Source organism: Bubalus kerabau, chromosome 23, assembly GCF_029407905.1.
Source record: "Bubalus kerabau isolate K-KA32 ecotype Philippines breed swamp buffalo chromosome 23, PCC_UOA_SB_1v2, whole genome shotgun sequence".
NCBI lineage: Eukaryota > Metazoa > Chordata > Mammalia > Artiodactyla > Bovidae > Bubalus > Bubalus kerabau.
In genome coordinates, this window is record NC_073646.1 from 26,894,235 (window position 1) to 26,908,948 (window position 14,714).

Consider the following 14,714-nt stretch of genomic DNA (forward strand, 5'->3'; position numbering starts at 1 on the left):
AGGAGGGGCCGCTTCAGGAGAGGAGAGGTTACCTCATTGAAGTCCAAGGAGGAGTCATTGCAGAGGGCACAAATGGTGGCCAGCTCCACCAGCCCGTCATACTGCCCTGAGCGGACTGGCTTATCATTCTTCAAGCTGGCGGTGGGGCGGGGAGGAAGGAAGGGAAAGAGACAGGTAGAGAAGATGGGGAATGAGATGCAGAGAGAGCACGGGGAAAGCAGCGAGGGACGGGGGCAGGTGGCACCAACGTGGTGATGAGCGGCGGCGGGAGAGAGAACGAGGCCAGGGAAGAACAGGAAAGAAACAGGAAGACAAAACTAGAGGGAGGGCCCCGGGGGAGAGAGGAGGTGTGTGTGTGTCTGTGTGTGTGGTGGGGAAGGGGCACAGGGAAATGGAAGACAACCTTTGGGGGGACTTACACCTCTCCTTCAGGAGCGTAAGTGGAGCCAGTGATAGAGAACTCGTTCAGCAGGCAGAGGTCCCCATCTATCCTGTCGATGATGAACATCTGCAGAGAAGGGGGTGTGCACACATGGCCAACTCTCCTTGTGTCTAAAGGCAGTCTGCACCAAGGTAAGGCCCGGGCCACGAGCATCCCTGTCCGGCCAGCTGCACACACTCACCCAACTTCCCCCCACCATCCCCCCACTCATTCTTCCTTTTTCCTTCCTGCATCCTCCCCTTTCCCACCACTCCCTTGCAAATCATTCTTCTTATTCTGTGTCCATGGCCTTAAAAGTTACGGGACTTCTCTGGTGGTCCAGTGGTTAGGACTCCACACTCGCAATGCAACGGGCCTGGACTGGCTCCCTGGTCAGGGAACTAGATCCCACGTGCTGCCACTGAGAGCCCACATGCCGCAGTGAAGATCAAAGGCCCTAGGTGCCACGACTAAGACCCCGCGCAGACAAATAAGTAAAATGAACATATATGTATTTTTTAATTATTGCAGGGCTTTCCTGGTGGCTCAGGGGTAAAGAAGCCTCCTGCTAATGCAGGAGACACAGGTTCGATCCCTGATCCGGGAAGATCCCACATGCTACGGATCAACAAAGCCCGTGTGCCACAACTGTCGAGCTGTGCTCTAGAGCCCGGGAGCCGCAGCTACTGAGCCCACGTGCCATGGAGCCCAAGCTCGGCAACAAGAGAAGCCACCAAAAGGAGAAGCCTGCACGCTGCGATGAGAGAGTAGACCCTGCTCGCCACAACGAGAGAAAACCTCGTGCAACTAGAGACCCAGCACAGCCAATAAATAAAAAAAATTATTTTTTTTAAGTTATTGAAGGCCACACTGAAGGTCCCTCCAGACCAATTGGTAAAATAAGAGGTGCATCACAAGGTGTTCTGGGGACTGTGGCCACTGGTCCATGTGTGAGCACGTGACCCATCTACAGCTCCAGCCTCTTGCAGCCAGATCTTCCAGTTTTGCAGGAAGAACTAGAAATTCAGGTTATTTTTCTATGAAATCTCTTAACTTTTCAAATGTGGGCAATGAGTTCATTTTTACGAAACATGACAGGAGCCCAGTGGCCTGGCTTTGACGCCTGTGCTTCAGAGGGAATGTAGGTCACGCAGCACAGAGGCGAGAAGCCCACCCTGAACCAGAGCAAGTGTGGAAGGGATGGGGCTTAAGACACGTTCCAAGATAAAATGGTTCTGCGGCCAGCAAAGTCTGGGAAAATCTGGGTTAAAAAGAGTGTAATCCACCCTCTCTACAGTCAGCCTTCTCTGAGGCTTTCAAACGCCAGCAGGCCTGTAGTACAGCCTTTCTGTGCCTGGTCTGAGAGGCCTTGATTCTTCGGACAGTAATTTCTATTTCACAGACATGCTAGTCCAGAGAATTGTTTTTAGGTCAGGGGTTCTCTGCCTGGGGTCCATGGATGACCCCGCAGACCAAGGGATCTGTGAACTTTGATGGCAAAACAAAACCAACATCTTTTTCAGGTATACCCATGGCTGATTCATGTTAATGTTTGGCAGAAACCAACACAATACTGTAAAGCAATTATCCTTCAATTAAAAATGAATAAAAATTTTAAAATTACATTTCATTTTTTCTCTGATATTTAACATTTCCGTCCAGTTATGAATGTGGGCAATGCACCACATTAGCATTAGCAAAAGCTGTGACTTGGCCACCAATAAAATCATAAACACTCTCCTATCACGTTGCACTGTTTCAGGGCTCTCAAAATAGCATTTATACTCATCCCTGCCTCAGCGTTACGGCGCTTATGAGAACTACTGCTGGACTTGCTACTTAATACATTATTAAAGGAGCATATGTGTTACCAAACCACGAATCTGTTTTTAAAATATTTTGATTGCTGTATTTCAATCAGTGGTTTCCTCTGTAATCCAGCGCATTTTATTTCTGTTTTTGCCTACGCTGCCCGGCTTGACAGGATCTTAGTTGCCTGACCAGGGATGGAACCTGGGCCATGGCAGTGAAAGTATCAAGTCCTAACCATCAGACCTGCAGGAATTCCCAATCCAGTGTATTTTAAAAACAGGATCTTGTGTGTTTTATTTTATAGACTGAAAATATTAAATGTAGAGGTCCAGACGGTCAAAGGGTCCAGGGCACAGAAAAGATCAAGGGCCCTGGTTTAGGAAATGCCATTTGGGATTCATGTGACCAGGTTCCTCTTGCCCTGTCACAAAGGACCACTCTGGAGGGTAGTCTGCTGCACAAGCAGATACTCTAGGGCCAAATAGACTTGGGTTTGAAACTCAATTCTGCTCCTTATTAACTGTGCATGGAATTTCCCAGAGCCTCAGTTTCCTCCTCTGGAAAACTAGGTAACAAAACCTTCCCCTGGTGGGGCAGCTGTGAGGGATTAGAGCTAACACACAGCAGTGTCTGGCACATGGATGCGGGCCACAGAGAGCTGTCCGACGAGGACAGGCGGGCTTCTCTGCCCCCTCTCATAGCTGGCAGGATGGCGCCCTGTGCCCTCAGAGCATTTCTTTCTCAGGCCCAAATGAGAAGCTGCCTGTGATGAAGGGGTCACCCCCACCATTTCACCTCCCATCTGAGTGGGAGTTGCCACCCTGCCCTGACCTTGCAGACAGACATCTGGTTGGTGGTGAGGGTGCCCGTCTTGTCGGAACAGATGACAGAGGTGCAGCCCAGAGTCTCCACGGAGGGCAGGCTCCTCACGATAGCATTCTTCTTTGCCATCCGGCGGGTGCCCAAGGCCAGGCAGGTGGTGATGACTGCAGGAAGGCCTGTGGGGAAGTAGAGGGGGTGAGGGAGCTAAACCGGGGCACAGAGGGAGACCTAGTGGGGTAGGCTGAATGCGTGTGCGTGTGCGCGCGTTGTGTGTGTACAGTGTGTGCTCAGTTGTATCCAACTCTTTGGGACTCCATGGACTGTGTAGCCCACTAGGCCTTTCTGTCCATGCAATCTCCCAGGCAAGAATATTGGAGCAGGTTGCCATTTCCTTCTCCAGGGGGAATCTTCCTGACTCAGGGATTGAACCCATCACGTCTCCTCCACTGACAGATGGATTCTTTTACCAACTGTGCCACCTGGCTGAAGAGCAGCCCCCAAAGATATCGGGTCCTAATCCTTGGGACTGGTAAATGTTATCTTATTCAGATAAAGGGTCTTTGCAGCTGAGAGGAGCAAATGGGAGGAGACAGAGAGGTCGCCCTACCCTCGGGGATGGCAGCCACAGCCAGGGCCACGGCGATCTTAAAGTAGTAGATGGCACCACGGATCCAGGAGCCCCCATGCACGGGGTCGTTGAAGTGGCCAATGTTGATGAGCCAGACGGCCACGCAGATGAGGGAGATGACCTTGGAGAGCTGCTCCCCAAACTCATCCAGCTTTTGCTGCAGAGGGGTCTTGTCCTGCTCTGTGGCGGCCATTTGGTCACGGATCTTCCCAATCTCGGTGCTCACACCGGTGGTGGCCACAATGCCAATGGCCTTGCCGGCTGCGATGTTGGTGCCCTGGGAAGGGGAAGAAGAGGCAGGGAGTCAGGCGACGGCCCTCAAGCTGCAACGCACCCCCCTAGCTGTGGGCCTCATCTCTTCCCTTGCCGTCACATCTCTCCCAGACCAGGGCCCCCTGGCTGGAGCACAGGACAGCTGGCCCTGAAGGGCTCACCGAGAAAAGCATGTTCTTCTTATCCTGGTTGACAGCTCGGGGGTCGGGAACAGGTTCTGTGTGCTTGATGACAGAGACAGACTCGCCTGTGGAGAAGGGCCGGAGGGGTTTTCAGATGACGTCATGTCCTTCACTCAGATTTCCTGCCCCTAACTCTCTCCCTTCTCAGCCTAGGAAGGACCAAGCAACAATCCTGGAGGAAGTCTGGACTCTGAAAAGAAGTCCCTGGAGGTAGATGGGAAACTCATTGCCCTTAGAGTAAAAGGGCCTTGACCCCAATCCCCGCCTGACTACTCACAAGCTGCATGGCTTTGGATGACTTAACCTCGGTTTGCTCTGCTGTGAAACGGGGACAATGATGTGTACATTTCAGAACACAGTCTTGGTGAAAATCAAATAAGCAGATGTACCTGAAAGTGCGCTCTCAATTGGAGAGCGCTTTCGTGGAAGGGAGAGGCTCCCACCCTGGGGACCTTGTATCCCTCACCAGAAGGGCAGGAGCTCAGGCAATCACCCTGAGCCAGCCCAGCTGGCCTCCTTGGACCACAGAGCAAGCTCACTGGCTCTCTCCTCTCTCTCCCAGGGCAGAAACGGAAGCAGCTGAGGTTTTAAGTGGATCTGAACCCTGTATCTGATCCTAGAACCTATGCTTCCTCACTTGGGGGCTTTTGAAAAGGCAAGATGGTTCTCTGGGTGACCGTGCCCACGTATCTGTGTGGAAGGGATGAGTTATGGGCGATCTGGAGATGGGCATAAACATCCCACTGTCTTCCGTGACCCCCTGTGTTCCAGGCTCAGGCTGTGAGCAAAGCTGACCAGGGCAGACATCACTGCCACGATGGGGCCAGGACAGGGGCCCTATGGCCAGGGGTCCCCTTTCTCTCTGTCCACTCAGTTCCTCCCACATGAAATCCTCCTGTGATGCATCCCCCGCCCCGCCCCCTGGCCAGTAGACCTGTCAGGATGGACTGGTCGACCCGGAGGGTGGTGGACTTGATGGTGAGGATGCGGATATCTGCCGGGACCTTGTCCCCCACTGTGGAGAGAGAAGAGGGGCATGAAGTCAGCAGAGAAGGGAGAAAACCCCATCTTTGTCTGAAGACCCCTCCTCCTTCAGGTCTCAGGGGGTCGTCCTGTCATCCCAGCAAGGCTCTCCCTCTAACCCTCACTCCCACTGTCTCCCTGCCAAATGTTCTTCTCCCTATTAGGCAACCACACGGACTGTAGCCCACCAGGCTCTGCTGTCCATGGGGATTCCCTAGGCAAGAATACTAGAGTGGGTTGCTGTGCCCTCCTCCAGGGAGTCTTCCCGACTCGGGGATCAAAGCCATGACTCTTGAGTCTCCTGCATTGGCAGGCAGGTCCTTTACCACTGAGTCACCAGGGAAGCCCTAAAAGTGAGGATGCTAAGTCACTTCAGTCATGTCCGACTCTGTGACCCCATAGACAGCAGCCCACCAGGCTCCCCGTCCCTGGAACTCTCCAGGCAAGAACGCTGGAGTGGGTTGCCATTTCCTTCTCCAATGCATGAAAGTGAAAAGTGAAAGTGAAGTCGCTCAGTCATATCTGACTCTTCGTGACACCATGGACTGCAGCCTACCAGGCTCCTCCATCCATGGGATTTTCCAGGTAAGAGTACTGGAGTGGGGTGCCATGGCAGACAGCAAAACAGAGAGGGAAACAAGAGGGAGAAAGGTGAGGAGGGACAGGCATGAAAAGAATTAGAGTAATAGGGTGAGTCAGGGACCTCCCTGGCAGCTCAGTGGTTAAGACTCCATGCTTCCAATGCAGGGGTTGCGGGCTCAATCCCTGGTTGGGAAAGAAGACCCCACATGCCACAAGAGGCAGCCCCAACCCCCCAAAAATAGGGTAAGTTGGACAGACGTGTATCCATGGACGAGAACAAAGTGGAACAGCTGGAGAAGGTACAAGAAACAGGAAAAAAAAAATGGGGAATTGAGAAAATCAGTGTCAACCCAGACAAAAGGTGGAGTAAGAAGACAGGAGAGGGAAGTGTGAGAAGAGAAGATGCAGGAGGAGAGGGGGCAGCGGTGGAGGCAGAGGGTGCAGGCCTGCCAGGTCCACATGGAAGGGATGGATGCACATCAGAAGCCTGCTGGGCCGTGGTCTGAGCATCAGGGGAAGGCAGGAAGCCAGTGTGAGTGAGCTGAGGAGATGGGCTGGGGAGAAAGGGCATCTGCAAGGAATAAGGCAGGGGTGGTGGCTTCAGTGGGGTGGGGGCAGGGGGGAGCCATAGACAGCAAAGAGCTGATAAAAGTGGGGGGAGGCCAAGGGATGTGCACAGAAAGAGGGGGTCAGCCTAGGAAACCGCCTGGGAGACACGGCAGATGCCCCACCAGACTTGGAGACCTCTCCACGGAAGAGAACCGCCCCCCAGCCTCATCCCGCCTGGTCCCAAGGCTGGTCCTGGGGATGGGGTTTGACTGCTCTCCTTTTCCTGCTCCCAAGGTTCCTCCTCCCGTGCCAGAGGAAGCTGACGGAGGAGGGAGGAGGTCAGCAATGGAGTTGGGCGGGACACCCTGTCACCCAAGCCAAAGGGATATTTATAGACATTCATGGCGCTGACTCCAAAGCGTCATGGTGGAAGATGCGCCCTGGGATGCGGCACTGGGGTCTTCAGCCCGCCCTCCCTTTTGCCAAGCTTCCCAGGGTAGCAACTTGGGTGTCTGGTGGAGGGAAGCAGGCCCTAGAAAGACACGACTCCCTATGCCAGGGGCCTGGAGATGTGGGAAGGCCAGCATGGGGCAAATATAAAAACCGCTGAAGGGGGCAGAATCCCAGTAATCTTAGCCTCCCGGCCCCCACCCCTCCCTGGTCAGGCATTAAGTGTCCCTCACCGGAGAGGCGGGGCCCTCCTTGAGCTCCCCTCCTCCAGGTCCCGTGCTCTCTGCTGGGGCCTGAGTTTCCCTTACATGGTCGGGGGCTCGAGCCTCTGGCCCCCCCTTCCCTTCTACCGTCGCTCCTTCCCCTTTGAGAGGCCTCAAGGGCACTGAGAGGTCAAGATTTAAAGCTGACCAAGCTTGGGGGTGGGTGGAAGGAGAGGGAAGCCAGGCCTCAGGAGGGGGTGGAGACAGGGCCCTTGGCAGGGCCTGGGTTCCACCTGTCGCTCGCAAGGGCTGGCTGAGAGGAGGGGGAACAAGGGGTCTGCCTGCAGCTTCAGGGACAGGACTGGCTGTTCCTGCTCAGACTCTGGTGGAGAGGATGTGCCGTGGCCACAGTGCCCTGGAGTGACCCCCGAGGAGTCTGAGAAGGAGAAGCCGAGACTACCAGACACCATAGTGGCTACCTCCTGGACACGGGATCGGGGCTGAGCAGCCCCCACCCCCCTGACACACACACATCTTTTTGGCCTCAAAACCCATCCTGGACCACTCGTTCCCATCACTCACCAGCCACCTCCACGATGTCTCCAGGAACAATATCCCGAGCTTTGATCCTCTGTACTGTCTTGCGGTCAGCCCGGTAGACCTTCCCCATCTCGGGTTCATATTCCTTCAGAGCCTCGATGGCATTCTCTGCATTCCGCTCCTGGGGGGAATAGGGTTGAGGAGAGGAGAGTCAGCAGAGAAAGGAAGGTAGTGGAGTGAGAAGGGACCGATCAAGGAGGATGGGGTGGGGTAGAGATGGAGGAGCAGGGGCCAGAGTCGTGGGGGAAGTTGGAGCATCACAGAGGAGGCAGGTTATGTGGTCCTGGCTCCTGGCCCAGGGAAGCAGACAAACTTCACATGATGAGTGAGGATACTGTCACCCATAGCTGAGAATAGGCGAGGGGGTTTAGGGGCTTTCCTGGTGGCTCAGACAATAAAGAATCTGCCTGCAATGTGGTTTTGATCCCTGGTTGGGAAGATCCCCTGGAGAAGGGAATGGCTACCTACTCTGGTATTCTTGCCTGGAGAATTCCATGGACAGAGGAGCCTGATGGGCTACAGTCCATAGGGTCACAAAGAGTTGGACACAACTAAGCAACTAACACTGCTACTACTACTACAGGGGTTTTGGGAAGAGAAAGAAGGAGAATCAAAGAAAATCAGGAAGCAGGGGATAGGAAAGGCAGAGGGTGGGAGAAAGCAAGAGGAAGAAGGATATCAAATGAGCATTTACTGAAATCTTCCTACATGCCAGATACAGGGCTGGGTACTTTCACACTCATCATCTTGTTAAATTTCACCACAACTCAAGGGACAGGATTATGAGTCCCATTTTATGGATGAGGAAATTGAGACTCAAAGAGATGAAGGCACCTGCCCAGGGTTGAACAACCAGCAAGTGAAAGTGGGAATACCAAGTCTCCTGAACTGGGCAAAAGGACCAGATACTAGGCAAGCCCAGGGTAAGTGATGGAGGAGGAGGAGACAGGGAGGGAGGCTGGCCTCAGGTCCAGTGTCAGGATGTGAAAGAATGGGGGGTGGAGTCAAAGCTAACCTGCCAAACCCCCACGATGGCATTGGCAATGAGGATCAAGAGGATGACAAAGGGTTCAACAAAGGCGGTGACAGTCTCTTCGCCTTCCTCAAACCAGGCCAGCACCTGGGGAGCAAGGGAAGGAGATCAACAGATAATAAAGCCCCTCAGGTGGTTAAGGGGAGCAGACAGAGATGAGAACACGTGCAGGAGCACAGGGGGCGGGGCATCACGGAGGCACTGCAGCCCCACATCCCTTTAAGTGCCTACACGGTCCACTCCTTTAACTCACACAAGCGCAGCCACGGCTGTTCCTCAGCGAGAACAGGCGGGCACAGACATGCACAGCTCAGGGATTAACTGGGAATGCTTTCAGGTTTCCCTGACCAAGTTGCTGGCTTGCAAACGAAGCTCAGGGGACACCCAGGCCAACTACCCCCAAGCCACATCCATCCCACAGGAGCCAAAACCCGATAGAAAAAACCCTGTGGTCCTCGCAGGCGCCCTGCCCACCCACAGCCCTCCCCCACAGCCCGAGGCAGGGAAGCTCCAATTTCATGAGGGAGCAGGAGGAGGGGATAGTGTTACGGGGCCTCCTGTACACACCCCACCCCAGCTGTTGCCACCTCCAGGCAACAGCCACAGGCAAATGTCAAGGAGCAAATCTGAGAAGGGAGAAGTGAGGTTCTGCCAGCTAGTACTCAAGGGCCCGCGAGGCCTCTACTACAGAGACCAGGGGACAAGGAGACGCTTTTGCCTCCAGAGTCCTGTCTTCCAGGAGGACTACGATGTTAAGGAAGGAAGTCCAAAATGCAGGCGGGACTGCTAGGCTGGTGTGTGCGCAAGGGAGCTCCAGGGCAGGAGCGGAGGCAGGCCCTTGAGAGGGAATGGGGGCAGCCCTGAGGTTGAGGGTTGAGGGGAGGGTCAGGTCAAGTGGACGAGGAAGGGGGTCCTGGGAGTTTCAGCGCTGATAGGGGGAGCGGGGAGGCGAGGCCCAGGGACAGGTGAGGGGTCTGGACCTTTGGGAGCCTTTGGAGTCCCCCTCGCACCAGCAGCTCTTTCCCGCCTCTAGGAGGGAGTCTCTGTCTCGACCAATCAGCGCCAGGAGGGAGGGGCAGGAGCTCCGGGACGCTCGGGGATTGGCGGAGCCCTGTGTGAGCCCCGGGGCATGCTGGGAGCCGCAGTGGCCTGGGAACAGCAGTAGCATCTGAGCCCCGGAGCCCGGCGCTGGGGGGGTAACCCGAGCTCTCGGAGCCCTTGAAGCTCCGGGGGCGGCTTAGCTTCAGTGTTTTGGCTGAGAACATCCTTAAAGCTTAAAATAAAACCTGCCTGCGGGGTGTGGGGGAGGACAGAGGAGTATGCAAGTCAGCGTCATCCCACTCCCTCAGTTCTAGTCTGTAGGACAGGATGCTGAGGGCTTGGACCAAAGGAGCCGCTGATTTGGGGTTGCCCACGAGCAGATACTCCAGATCCCCCCAATCCACAGCCCAGGCTAACCCCTAGATGCACTCCCCCCCCACCACCACCACCACCACCACCGCGCAACACACTTACAAAGGAAATGCAGGCGGCCAGGAGAAGGATCCGCACCAGGAGGTCTTCAAACTGCTCTAACACCAGCTCCCACAGGGACTTCCCTGAGGGCAGAGGCAAGGGGAGGGTAGGGAGGTGGGAGGGGGCGGTGTTAAGGTCTAACGGATGAATGCAGGGACTCCAGGTGCAGGCTGGGGTCCAGCCTGGAGCAGGAAGGGTCTAGGGTGACGGCGAGGCCATTTGGTACTGAGAAAAGGGCTGAGGGAGCTGGCCCGAAGTCCAAAAACAGGCTCCTCAAAGTGGTGGGCAGTTGTTCAAGGATTGGATGCCTCAAGGAGAACGTGCCTGGAAACTTCTGCCCCAGCCAGACTCTAACCTTTGAGGAGGAACATTTCCCCCGGGAATTGGAAGGAGAGGACAGGGAGAAGGGAGTGGGGCCCAGAGGGAAGGAGGTGTCTTTTATGAGAGCTCAGGGCTTCCAGTAACTTACCCTCCTCAGCAGGGAGCTCTGCCCGGGGAAAAAGAAGAAAAGGACATTATTCATTTGGCACTCAGTCTAATGCCACCCACAACCAGGACTTTGTGGCTAAGGTAAGAGAATCAGGCCACGAAAAAACTGAGGTTCACTGAGGTTGTCCCAAAAAGCTTCCCAAAACTCAGGGACTCAGGGATCCTGCTTTCTCAGTATCTTCCCCTCCCTTGCCCTCAAGTGACCAGGTCTTGCCTCTTCCCTAAGATACCCTGGAGGGAGAGGCTTCAGTGTGTGTGTGTGTGTGTGTGTGTGTGTGTGTGTGTGTGTGTGTGTGTGTGTGTGTCAGTGTGTGTAAGTGAGTCTGTGTGTGTGTGTGTCTGTGTGTGTATGTTGTGGGGATGTAGGAGGGCATTACCAGCCTTTTCCTCCAGGGAACACTTACCATTATGGCCATATTTCTCCAGATGCCGCTTAACTTGGTCCGGGGTGAGGCCTGTAGTTTCGCTCACCCCAAAATAGGCCAAACATTCTTCTGTGGTCTTGGAGTGCGCAGACTCCATGGTGCTCCCTTCCTGGGGGCCAGGGGGCGGTGTGTTCCTTCTGGGGGGGTTCTCACACGTCGGGGGCCTTCCTCAGTGTGTCCACCTGCCTGTTTGTCTGGGTTTCTTCCTTTTTCTTTCCTTCCCCCCCCCAGGTTATTCTTCCCTCCACGAAGCTCTGACCCCCGTTCCACTTACAGCAGCCGGCCACCCCCCCAGCCCCCAGCTGGTCCTTATGAGGCAGTGGGGGGGGCCAGGCTCCCCCCTCCCTCAGACCAGGGATTGGCTGGCCGGGACTCTAGCAGGAGGGGTCAGAAGAGAGAGATATTTCTGCTGACGAGGGGGAACAGTGGGGCTGCAGCCTGAGATGTCACTCATGAGGGAAGCTAAGGTGGCCCCAGCCCTAGGGAAGGGGGGCAGGGACAGACCTCAATTTCTGTCTTCTGCTGCTGAGCCCTTCCCCAATTGCCCCAACTTCTTGAGCTGCACTGAATTTCTTATTCCAGAGTCACCCCTTCCAGTTCTTCCCTTCAGCCCCCTTCTCTCTATTCCGTTTCCTCGAACCCCCTTCCCATCTCATCCCCCCTGAACCTACTACTGCTGCAGCCTCATCCTTCCTTACTGAGTTTGTTGAAATGGCAGCAGAGATACCCAGCCCTCGGGGCTGAAAAGGGGGAGAACATCCTTTGGGGGCAAGAGGAAGTGGCTCTAGAGGGACAAGGGGAAGCAGGGAGGGGAGAGGGTCAAGGGGACAGGGCAGAAGATGGTAACCCTACCCTAGGGAGGGGTTGCTGCAGCCATCAACAAGGGATTTAGTGTCCAGGCCCTGGTGAGCAGAGCCAGGACTGCTTGTCTCTCCCCTAAACCGCCCCCCCACCATGGCTCTAACTCAGCCTCTGGGAACAGAGCCTTCAAGGCCCCCCCATCCTTGAGAGGGAATCCCCCCCCCAAGAAAATGGGATACCCAGGCAGCCGGGAAACCCAAGAGCCTACAGAATGTGCTGATGGCAGACAGAGAGGGATCAAAGTTTCAGAATGGGGGCAGGGGTCACCCCAAGTCATGGAATGAGGGTCACCTCATCCCACGCTGTGTTCTCTTCAATCCACAGGATTTACATGGCAGACCCTGGATGGCATGTGGTCTGCACCCCACCCTGGCCCCGAAGGAGCTGTGCTCAAGGGGAGTGAAGATGGAACTGTGTGCTCAGGCGCTGGGCATACCCCGTGGGCAGAGGCGTGAGGGAAGGGGCATCAAAGGCAGGGGCTGGGGAAGCAGAGGCTCCAGATGCAGGGAATGGACGCAGGCAGATTGATGGGGACAGGTCTAGGGGAAATAAGGACAGACAGAGCTGGGGGACTAGAGACCAGGCTTCCAGGGTCAGAGGGAAGTCTGAGGAGCAGTGGGGAAAACGGACAGCAGGGAGCTGGCAGGCGGCAGCCAGGTGGGTGGGGGCCCAGAGCTGGGTGCAAAGCCACAAGTTGTTGCTGAGCGGCTGGCCTCGGTGTCAGCTTCCTCAGAGAAGCAGCTGCTCCGAACCCCCCACCCCCACCCCTGCTCTGGGATAGGGGCGTCTGTTGGTCAGTACTAGGGCAGCGGCGGGAGGAGCAGACAGAGGGTGGCGTGGGGCGTGGGCAGGGGAGGAAACGGGGGCAGAGGCGAGGAAGGTTCCGTGAGAGAATGGTGCGAGGTCAGTGAGGTGAAGCAGCAGCCTCGTGGAAGCAGCCCTGGCCTCAAGTCCTTCTGTCTGGGGCTCAGTTCCCTACGTGCACAGTGAGGCACATGGACCGCTGCAAGGCTTCTCACGGTTGCTTCCCTGTCTGGCGCCCAAGTTCCCAAGCAGACAGTGGGGCAAAGGAAAGGGGAGCCCCACTTTTGGGGGTGGGTAGGCCAGCAGGGGTGGATGGCACTGCAGGATCTAGCTCCCCCCACCAGCTCATCCTTTCTTCTGCCTGCACTTGGGGTGAGGGTGGCCTCTCGGGTGACTTAAGGACACGGTGCTCCTTGCCTCCCCCATTTCATGGGTCCAATAACCCTCCCTGAAGCAGAATCCTGCGGTGACCTGGGGGAGTTTGGGGGGCTCAGACAAGGGGGTATGCGTGTTGGGGGTCACATCGCCAGGCACCCCCACCTGGGCGAGCACCCACCTTCTTAGGCCAGTATCAAGCCTTTCAGTGCTGGCTGGCCTGTCCCCGCCACCACCTGAAGGAGTGACAGGGGCACTGTCTTAAAGCAACAGGAATGCCCAAACAAGGAGAAGGGGGAGAAGACTGGACAGATTGTGGCTTCAAGGGCCTCAGACCATGAGGCTGAGGGAAGGACGCAGGCTTTGCAGGGCACCGCTGCCAACGAGGCCCTTTAAGGTGATTCATTTCTGCCTCCCCCAACTTCCCAGAGGGGAAATGGCAGCCAGGAAGGGAAAGCCACCAGCCAAGAGCTGCAAAAGGATCACCGTCAGGGAGGCTGGGTGTGAACTGGGATGGAGGCGCATGCTCTTTTGGAGCACCCCCCGCGCGCACACACACACACACACCACTATGCCAGGGTCTCCAGGCCCAGAGTTGGAAGGTGTTCATCCCATCCTGAGGGCTGGAGCTGAGAATGGGAGCAGTGGACTTCTGAGGGACCACTGAGGCACAGCCTGGCCATTCCCCATCAGTTCGGAACTTCGGCCAAAACATCTGTAGACAGGCTTAGAGGGAAACAGTCTCTTAGGCTCCTCCAGCCAAGACATGCACATCTTGGGGGGTGGGGGAGGGGGAATGAGGGGGTCCTGGTACCCTTCGCCTACCCACCTTCAGAAGGCGAGGCCCTGAAGGCTGGTAGGGTTGGGGTGGGGGGGAGGGGGAGCCTCGCAGCACCAGTTGCTGCTAGATTAGGAGACGATGAGCTCCTGCTTACCCTGGGGCGCCACAGCCTTCTCTCGCCACCTCACTCTGAGAACACAGCATCCAGATCCCCAATCCATCCCCCTCCCTCTACAAGGCCAATTCTATCCCCAGGCTCCCGAGGCCCAGGTTTGGGGGAGCCCCGGGGATGAGACCAAACCAGGAGAGCTTCCCCCAGCGAGCCCCCAGGCTGGGTGGCCTGTGGGCCCAGCTGTCTCCTGTCCATCTCCCAACAGGACGCAAGGCCCAGAATAGCAAGGTCATGAGCATGGGTAGGGCCTCCTGGAGGTGGGGGCAGAGGCTGAGGGGCGTGAGCGTGGAGCCTCCACACTGCCCGGGAGGGGAAGTGGGAGGCAGAATGGGAAGGGGCCCAGCCAGATGGAGGTGGGAGAGGGCCAACAGAACAGGTGGGATTCTTCAGAACCCAGCTCCTCCTTGTTGGCACCTGCAGAGCTGGGAAGCCCAGGGGTGCCCTCAGTTGGAGGAGGGCACAGCCGCAATTCAGTCCAGAGAGCAGAGCCTGGGTGCTATGGAGGGAGGGGTACAGGGAGAAGAGGGAGATGTCACAAATTCAAACACTCACAGGCCCAGCTAGGCGCCTCCTGTGAGTAAAGTGGGCTGGTGGGCATGGAGCAGATGTGGAAGGTGGATACCACATGAGGCTGGATCTTCTGACTTTGGGGAGGAACCAGTGATCTGAACTTTTATGTGAAATTCCAATGGAAACATCATCCAGGCCAAGTAA

At 56.1% G+C, this 14,714-nt stretch overlaps 1 protein-coding gene across 1 annotated transcript in view; it reads right to left on the bottom strand.

Annotated features, from left to right (window-relative positions):
- ATP2A1 (ATPase sarcoplasmic/endoplasmic reticulum Ca2+ transporting 1) overlaps positions 1–11,308 on the bottom strand; it is a 17,507-nt gene extending 6,199 nt beyond the window's left edge. Inside the window, exons 1-11 of the mRNA XM_055562739.1 lie at positions 10,987–11,308; positions 10,563–10,580; positions 10,094–10,176; positions 8,561–8,665; positions 7,528–7,666; positions 5,073–5,153; positions 4,118–4,203; positions 3,663–3,960; positions 3,065–3,231; positions 420–508; positions 33–135 (exon numbers count right to left, since the gene is read on the bottom strand). Coding sequence (XP_055418714.1) covers positions 33–135; positions 420–508; positions 3,065–3,231; positions 3,663–3,960; positions 4,118–4,203; positions 5,073–5,153; positions 7,528–7,666; positions 8,561–8,665; positions 10,094–10,176; positions 10,563–10,580; positions 10,987–11,104 — 1,287 coding nt within the window. The 5' untranslated portion in view covers positions 11,105–11,308. The remainder of the gene's footprint in view (positions 1–32; positions 136–419; positions 509–3,064; positions 3,232–3,662; positions 3,961–4,117; positions 4,204–5,072; positions 5,154–7,527; positions 7,667–8,560; positions 8,666–10,093; positions 10,177–10,562; positions 10,581–10,986) is intronic.
- Between the last annotated feature and the right edge of the window lie 3,406 nt (positions 11,309–14,714).